The sequence below is a fragment of the Andrographis paniculata genome, unplaced genomic scaffold (genome assembly GCF_009805555.1).
Source record: "Andrographis paniculata isolate CXL003 unplaced genomic scaffold, ASM980555v1 Contig49END, whole genome shotgun sequence".
In the NCBI taxonomy this organism is placed as follows: Eukaryota; Viridiplantae; Streptophyta; class Magnoliopsida; order Lamiales; family Acanthaceae; genus Andrographis; species Andrographis paniculata.
Genome location: NW_026137583.1, coordinates 387,394 through 396,686, shown reverse-complemented (window position 1 = coordinate 396,686; position 9,293 = coordinate 387,394). Strand labels below are relative to the sequence as shown.

The window sequence follows — 9,293 nt, the reverse complement described above, 5'->3', positions numbered from 1 at the left end:
GGATTGGTTGTCATAATTGGTGGCAAAAAACACTTGTGGGGCTGCTGGATTGATCCGGGTAGTGACGTCGTCGAGGCGAACAATGAATTTTATTACTGCTGAACGGGCTGCTCCCTGCCCCCTGGACCAAGAACATCGAAGAAGTATTTCGTCAACTGTAGTGTTTGATCATGAAAAACGGATTGTATTTCCGTTCGAATATAATCCCTAAGATTTGGCATCGAGACGAGTTGATATGCTCGCTGGCCTTCGTCAAAGCAGAGGCCCTCATGTGTAACGCGTGTTGTTTCTTTAGACTCTTGGCTATTATTGAAACTCATTGAATTGCTCAACGTACGACTTCGTAAATTCATGAACGAAAAGGAACGTGATGTGTCCCACTAGGCATGTCAAACTGCTGTTGTTCGAAATATTTTTCGATGGCTTCTAGGAACGAACCAACCAAAATTCGGTAAATTTCTAGTCTCCTTAAATAAATGATTCCAAAATCGTGTTAGGAAGATTGATAAACGTGACAAAGAAAAAGGAAAACAAACACACAATAAAAAGCAAAAAAGTAAAGCAATAAAAAGGCAAGAAAATAAAGAAAGATAAATGCAAAAATAAAATAAAATTGTTTAAAATTGTAGTAATCCCTACCCCTTCATTTGAAGAACACGCGATGTATATATATACTAGTGCTCGTATGTACACACTACGCTGCGCAGTTATTTGTTATCTGATATTACTCTGTTGTATAAGTTGATTAGCCTGTGCATATTTTTTGTTTTTAATTTCTTAGAAGAGAAAATATAATATAACTATATGTTAGGGAGAAAAAGAGAAAGAAAATGAAAATATTGGCAGACTTAGTCTTATGAAAGAGAAAAATAATGAGAAAAAAAACGAAAAAAGTAATTTTAATATATTTTAGGAGGAAAAAAAAAGTATATATTGACAGAATTATTTTTACAAGAGAATAAGAGAAAAGATAATATAAATAAATTTTATGGATAAAAAGAGAAAGAAAAGGAAATGTTCGACGGAATTAGTTTTATGACAGAGGCAGAGAATGAGACAACGAGAGAAAATAATATAAATATATTTTAGAGGGAAAAAGAAAAAAAAGTGTTAAGACCGAATTAGTCTTATAATAGAGGAAGAGAATGAGAAAAAAAAGAAAGAAAAGACATATAAATATTTTAGGGAGAAAATAAAAAAAAATGTTGACCGAATTACTCTTATTAGGGAAAGAATTAGGGATTAGAAAATGGAGAAAAGAAAAAAAAAATGTGACGGACCGAATTGGTCGGATGAAAGGAGGAGAGAAATAAAATAAATTATATAAATATTTTTTATAACTGTGCAACGAATCAATTTTAAATATTTTTTAAATATTTATGTATATTATACTTTTTTATTTTATTTAAATTCTGTATTATTAAAAATATAATTCACTACAAAATAATGCATATATTGATATATTTTATATTTTAACTTGAATTTTAAAAATTTTATTATATGAATATGAATATATAAATTTAAATAATATAAATATAGTATTTTGAAGCAAAAAGAAAATCGCTGACCGAATTGATCGGATGGAAGAAGAAAAAAAAGAAAGATAATGAATTATATAAATATATATTTTTTATAAGTGCGCAACCAATCAATTTTAAGAAAATCTATTTTTCTTTTTCTTTTAGTTTATTTTCTCTGTATTATTAAAAAATTATTTTTTTCAAAAAATTATAGAGGAGAGAAAGAAAGAGAATGAATTATATAATATATTTTATGGAGAAAATAAAAATAAAAAAAAAAAAAGTTGACCAAATTAGTCTTGTAGGAGAGAGAATGAGAGAAGAGAGAAAATAGAAAAAAAAAAGTGGCAGATCGAATTGGTCGGATGGAAGGATGAGACAAAGAAAGAAAATGAATTATATAAATATATTTTAAGGAGTCAACAATGGGAGAAGTCGGTTGGCCTCACATGGAAAGGATCAAAGGCCGTTAAGTGGGAAGTCGGTTGGCCTCAAGATATGTCTACCATATTCCTCTCCAGCGGGACGTTGGTTGGCCTCAGGAGAGTCGGCCGCTGGTTGGCCAGTTTTGGAAGGGCCAGCCACTTGGGGACCCAAATACGGAAGCCCAACCGCCGGAGGATTTGTGACCGGAAGGTCGGTTGGTGGTTGCTCAGGAGAAGCCAGTAGTGTGGTTGGGTAAGAGAGCCAAGAATACCTTGTCGATCCAATGGTGAGCCAACGTCATTCAGTAGGATAATTATTGGGGCCAGGCCCTACGAACAGTTTTCATCTGAGTTTGAAAAAGTAAAAAAAGGAGAGAGAAGTTATATATATAAATATATATATATATATATATTGGTAGATGAGCAATCAAGCAATTCTAAAAAAATTAATTTTGTTTTTTTTCAAAATATATCTTTATATTATATATTAATATATTTTTTATATTTGTAATTTACTTTTAAAAGAAAAGTATATGAATATAAAAATAAAGTAATATGTATATATAAAAAAAAAATAGGTGTACCAGTGATCATTTCGGTCAACAAACGAGGCGTTAAAGGAATTCGGTCAACCCAATATCATCTAAATCGGCCAAAAACTTCATTCGGTGTAAAGGACAATTGGAGATGTAATTTACATTTTTGGCTAACTGATGTAGTTAGAATTACACGTAAGTACAAACCAATATAAAATATTAAATATTGTCAGGGACACAAATATAATAACAAGTAGCCAATTCGTACACTGATGATATAAGTGTTAATTGATATGTACTCCATCCATAAATAAAAAAAAAAAGTTTGTATTTTGTACGTACTTTTTTAACACATGAAAATCACTTGAGCTCTCTCTCTCATTATTAAAAGTTAGCACTATTTATTAACACTAATTCCTTTCTTAGGTGAACTATTTGAAACCAAAGCTAGCTCTCTTTATTGGATTTCTCTGGAAAGACTATTCTTCTTCGAAGTTGTTGTTGCTTTATCGGTTAAGCTCAATCAAGTCAGGTGGAAAAACGATTCTTCCTCGAAGTTGTTATTGCTTTATCGGTTAAACTCAATCAAGTCAAGAGCCTCAATTTGTTTTCTGTCAAGAGTTTGAAAGCGGAGAAGTTTCCTAGTAGAAACATGGAAAGAGCACTTTTAATTGTTTTAGTGAATTTGTGTCCATCTGCTTTTATGATTGTTTTCCATGTTAAGTCAACAAGTCTTCCAAATGGCACTTCTTTTTGTTGCATCCGTCTTCAGGATGATCTAGTCATAAGTTTCACTTCTCAATGAATGAAAAATTTGTCTCCGGATCTACATTGAAAATTTCTTTAGTAAAATTCATTCGAGAGGACTTGGGGGTCCTTTTAAAAAATAAAAATAGAATACCAATTCACACATTGTTTTCTTTTTTTTCAATGGCATTCAATTTAAACGGAGCCATACTAAAATTCTTGAAATCTGATCTGACATTGAACTCTATGTATGATCATCTTTTTTTCAATGAAATGGAAACCCGCAGCCGCTGCTCTTCGAGACCGTCCGACTGAACTTGACAAGACAAATCATACTAGACAAACCATATATAGTAGGAAGATTCGAAGGTGTCGAGAGTTTGAACCAATGACCTCAATATCACAAGTACAACCCCATACAACCATATCATCGTTTACAAAAATTGTATAGTAGGGGCATGAAAAGAAGCTATAGAGGGCGTTTGGCAAATAGCTTTTTGAAGAGCTGAACAGCTTTTAACTTTTTGACCGGTCAAAAAGCTAATTGAGGTGTTTGACAAATTACCTTTTTGGAATAGCTTCTGAAAAGCTAACTTATCCATCGTTTTGAAATAGCTTTTTCTGTAAAAAAAAAAAAAAAAAAAAAATTTATTCCTTATATGTCCTTAAAAATTTATTATGTATTTTACACAAATAAATATATTTTGATTATTTATTAATTATATTAGAATATTTTATTATATTATTGTTTTACTTTTATAAATTTAAAATAATTAATTTTTATATAAAAATTATTTTAATTGTAAAATATATAAATTTATTAAAATCAACATTTTATTAATAATTTATTTTCATATTAAAATTACATTATATAAATTTTATATTAAAAATAAATTAAATTTATTGAAAATTATAAATATAATAAACTAATTGATAACTAATATAATAAATATATATGCGAAATATTTATTATTTTATATTTTATATCATTTTTAATAGAAAAACTATTTATATATTTCAATAAAAAATATATTATTTAAAAATAAATACTTTTATAACACTTCTACAATTTTTAATAACTAATAACAAAAAACTTCAAGCATTCTAAACTCAAAAGAACATAATTGAATATATTAGAAACAAAAATACAATAGAAATGTCTTCAATTGTCATCTAATATCAAACATTAAACAGTTGTTTTACCAAACATTTTAATACAAACAGCTAATCGAATCAGCTATTCAAACCAGCTAACGGCTATCAACTAATTGCCAAACATGTCCATAGTAAAAACCAGTAGAAATTCAAGTACAAACTCTGAGATTAACTCTGAGATTAAAAGCAAAGGCAATGTTGAAGCCCATAAAAGATCACCAGCCTGGCGGGTACCAACGCATTATTCGCAATCACATTAAACAAACAGCCAAGAGCATGTAGAAACCAAACGATAAATGCATAAAACTAATGTTCAATTGAAATTGCACAACTACAAGCTTTACAGCAACTTAAAACAAAACGTCAATGCTAAACTTTGACTTCCTTCTAGAACAGACATATCACAAATGGCAATCTCAGTAATCGTCTTCAACTATCATTGGCTCCACCATGATGATAGAACTCATTCTATCTTCACATAATGAAATGATTAAAAAGAATAAATAACAAATAAAGGGGCATCAAGTACTCTTTTATCCATGTTCTAAGAGAAGCTTCCTAATTATTTCAATATATGCTAAATAAGTTCCTCGCATTGATGTACTATCCTAATTCTCTCTCTTAAAAACTATGTTAACAAAAACTTTTCAGTTAGTTGAATCACATAACATGCAAACTAAACCAAGTGAATTCGAAGACCAACACATCAAACTTCTTGGCTTCAACTCTTCACCATACTAATACCTCAATGAGAATTAAGATATCCGAGCTCAAATGCCACGGGTCTAGATTCAATGCAAGCACCATATCAACCCAGGAAGTGCACATCTATGGTCCCATCCCATGACACATGCAAGCGGCACTAAATCCATGATTAGATTGAGTGGAAACTTCGCCAACTTTAGCAACGAGCATCTCCACGCCTGTACAACACAATGCGAAATACAGGGGGATGTTTATACCATTGCCAAAATTTATCTTATGTAAGACTACTATCCAATCTACCAGAGATTGCAGCCCTAAACCACTACACGACAAACAATTAATGCTACACTACAGTTGCTACCATCTAGATCGTTGCTACCTGAAAAAAGAAAAAGCTACGGACAATGCAGTTTTAAATTTCTACTAGAATGGATTAATACTACACTACACTTGCCAACATCAAGATCTTTGCTACCTGATAGAAAACAAATAACAAATAATGGTAAAAACAAACTCCTGCTACACTTCGACTGCATCTCTAATTTCTGCCATTGCATTTCATTTGGTTTGTTCGAGATTATGATTTAACTATTTAGTAAAACAAAACACAGTATGAAAAATTATATAGAAGCATCAACATCCTGAAAAACAAGGCTGCAGGTCAGTCACAAACTTCGAGTCATAAACAAATAAAAGAAAATAACTCAAACTTCAAACCAATCATCTTTATCTCAAACATTACCATACCAAAGTTCCCAAAACAGCTAACTATAAATATGCATTAAAACTACAGCACAAAAACGAAGTAAAATATAAAGCTCTGCCTTATAAGGCTAGCAAAAAGGTAGCACAAACTAATGACTCAGCAAACTAACACAATCCAAGCAGTCCCATAATAAGTGAAATCTTGCAAGAGCAACCTACTCTGCACCATAAATGAGAATGTGTCGAACAGAAAAGGCCTCAATACAGAAAATAGCCGAACTCCAGCAACGAATTACTGCTGAGCCTGTCTAGTTGAACCACTGCCATACCCACCGCCATAGTTACCAGAGACTTGAGATGGATCAGATCGCCAACCTGAATTTCCATATCCTGAATTACCAGTCCCATCACCGTAACCACCTCCCATATAGCCACCAGTACCAGAATGTAGATCTCCCGCAGGAGTGTTACCACTAGGGCTGATTCCTGATCGCCCACCAACAGCACCATAAGCAGATTGATTACCATAAGCTCCATCACTTCCCCCTCCATAACCACCATAACCATAGCCTTGATTGCCATAACCAGAAAGCCCACTAGGAGACTGACCAGTACCAGGGCCGCCAGCACCACCAGGGGCACCCCATTGAGAACTTCCATAGCCATACCCAGATGGAGCCTGTGCACCCCAGGAATTCCTTTGAGTATTTGGAGGACCTCCATAGCCAGCATTGGGAACATTAGGATTTCCATAGCCTCCACCACCAGGACCGCCGAATCCGGCATTAGGAGCATTAGGATTTCCATAGCCTCCAGCAGGACCACCATACCCAGGGTTCGCACCTCCATAATTTCCATACCCATAACCCATGCCATTATTGGCAGGACCATAACCATACCCAGGTGCATTATACCCTGACGAACCATATGATGGAAACCCACCACCAGCATTTTGTGAATGCATGTATCTACTAGATTCCATTCGACCATCATATGAACCTAAATTACCAGCTGATGACCCATAACCCTGATAACCTCCACTACCTCCACCACCCATGGACCGCCCAGCTCCACCAGGATTGGCATCTTTTGGAAGAGCTCTCTTCACCTCCACCTGCTTACCATATAAATCATGGAAGGTCTTGTGCAAAACCCTATCTACGGCTTGCTCAGAATCAAAGGAAACAAAACCAAATCCGCGAGGACGGTTAGTCTGTTGATCATACATTATTACAACATCAGTGACAGTGCCATATGCTTCAAAATACTGACGAAACCCTTCCTCGTTCAGAGTAGGTGGGAGACCACCAACAAATATTTTCTTGGTTCTAGTGCTTCCAGCACCTCCAACGTTCCTTGCACCACCAGAGTTTCCAACTCTTGAAACCTGCTGTTCCTCTCTTGACAAAGCTCTTTTGGCCTCAACCTGTTTCAGGCACAATATAAAAACAGAGTACACAAGCATGGAGAAGATTAATGTTATATTTTAGTATATGCGAAATGGGAAAGACTAAAGGCATGAGAAACATGTAACAAGCAAACACTTCAGGATTGCAAAGATCTAAATCAAGTCATAAGAAGATCAAAAGCTCAGGGAACAAAGCAAAACTAACCCATCAAGTAAAGCACAAAATAAAAATATTTAGGTAAAATTGCTCATAACTCCTCTGTGGTTTTGAAATTTTGCTTAAAATCTCCTTATACTTTAAAAATTGCATGGTACTCCCCTATACTTTAAAAAACGTTGCATGAAACCTCCGTTGTGTGATGGGAACATGATTTCCTATCCATATATTTTGCATGGCGGAAGGTTTCATGCAATACTTTTTAGAAGTATAAGGGAGCGTCATGAAATATTTTAAAGTAAATTGGAGATTTACACTGAGTCTCGAAACCACAGAGGGGTTTCATGCAACGCTTTTTAAAGTATAAGGGTCTTTCATGCAATTTTTAAAGTCAATGGGGGATTTGCACTGAGTTTCGAAACCACAAGAGAGTTTTAGACAATTTTGCCAAATATTTAACACCAAGGGCAATGAATGATTCTGGGTTTAATCATTCTCATACACATTTGATCCCCTGGGCATAATCAAGGAACAGGGAATAAGAGAACCAAGGAAAAAAAACATACATTGATGATACTGGGTCAGTACTCAAGAACATAAACATTATAAGAATCATTTCCAACTTTGAAATTCGTAACACTATAAAAAAACTAAACCTAAGCCACAGAATACAAATTGAGCATATAGCCACTTCTTTGTAATTCTGATTGTCATGGCAACAGAACAAACCAGCTAGTATGATATATGTTAAGTTACCAAACTGGCAGAAAACAAAATCAGCGCACAATGTTACTGTGAACTTAAGAATATATAACTAAATAACTGACTCGTTGGGCTGTGCCAAGTAATGCATTACAGCGTAGACAGTGAACAATATAACATGTGAACAATATAACATATGAAGAACCTAATGCCATTATGAAGCTACCAAGAGTGAACTGAGGTTGACTTCAAAGAGAGTAACCACAAGCCTAAAGATCAGTAAACACAAAAATAAAGACAGCGTACAGAAGTCATCAACCAAATAAGCATACGTATAGAAACAAAACAGTCAACAAGGTGTCCAATTACATGCTTCCAGCTGAGAAAACGCAGCTTCACATCATGAACCAGCCAAATACTAAAAACACGCACAACAGAGCGAAACCCAATCTTTCAGTCCACTTCAAAACCCTAATTCCTAAACTACAAGAACTAAAAAAATTTAAAATTAAGAAGAAAGAAATGAAGCAGAGTACACAACTTCCCGACAACATCATCTTTGCAAAGAACAAATATAGAAGATGTATATAAAAAAATACTAAATAAAAACCAATTGTAAGTTCTTCACACTCTTCTCACCGTGCGACCGTCAATAACATGCGTATCCTGAAGAACTCGATCAACAACGTTCGGATCTGCAAAGACAACGAATCCAAAGCCTCGAGGCTTCCCAGTAATTTTGTCTCTCATAACGACGGCCTGCACCACCTCCCCATAGCCGTTGAAGTACTCCTTCAGCTTCTCCTCGTCAGTCTCCCACGAAATCCCTCCAATAAACAACTTCCCCAGATCCGAATCCATCCCAATATCTATGTAGGAAGAAGGATATGGTGGACTGCTGGGGAAAGAGTGAACGTTGAAATTGGGGATCTTTTTTTCCCGTGGAGATAGCCGATTACTGACGATGGGGAGAAAGTGGGTGTTCTATATATCTGGTGTGCGGAATGGACGGCCAGGATTCCTCTCCGAGAAATGACGGGTGGACATAGGGTTTAGGCTAGAGTACAATTAGCCCCCAAGTTATTGGTAATCTTATAATACCCCGCATCAAAGGGATCCCTCGCACATTTGAGGGTTGGATTAGAGAATGAGATTCACATTAAAAAAAAGTTAGCTTAAACGATATTTTAAATAAATTAATTCACTTACCTGTAATATTATTAGTTAATAATA

The 9,293-nt window shown here is 34.4% G+C and overlaps 1 protein-coding gene across 2 annotated transcripts; it reads right to left on the bottom strand.

Moving 5' to 3' along the window:
* Positions 1-4,580: 4,580 nt before the first annotated feature.
* On the bottom strand, positions 4,581-9,088 carry LOC127252902 (heterogeneous nuclear ribonucleoprotein 1-like). 2 transcript variants are annotated; one of them, XR_007839164.1, is made up of 3 exons: positions 8,700-9,088; positions 6,013-7,219; positions 4,581-5,306 (listed from the first exon to the last, which is right to left on the bottom strand). XR_007839164.1 is itself a non-coding variant. In XM_051277286.1 (2 exons), the coding sequence occupies exons 1-2, from the start codon at positions 8,919-8,921 to the stop codon at positions 6,086-6,088; spliced, it is 1,356 nt and encodes a 451-aa protein (XP_051133243.1). In that variant the 5' UTR covers positions 8,922-9,087; the 3' UTR covers positions 5,771-6,085. The 2 variants fall into 2 exon arrangements, 1 of the variants encoding a protein (XP_051133243.1); XM_051277286.1 differs by lacking the exon at positions 4,581-5,306 and having other exon boundaries at positions 5,771-7,219; positions 8,700-9,087.
* Between the last annotated feature and the right edge of the window lie 205 nt (positions 9,089-9,293).

What these genes read in the sequence shown, in the direction of transcription:
- LOC127252902 (XM_051277286.1), bottom strand. Translation starts at nt 8,921, where the DNA reads ATGGATTCGGATCTGGGGAAGTTGTTTATTGGAGGGATTTCGTGGGAG. An exon ending in ATGTTATTGACGGTCGCACG is followed by an intron (nt 7,220 to 8,699) that starts GTGAGAAGAGTG and finishes TGCCTGAAACAG; the next exon opens with GTTGAGGCCAAAAGAGCTTT.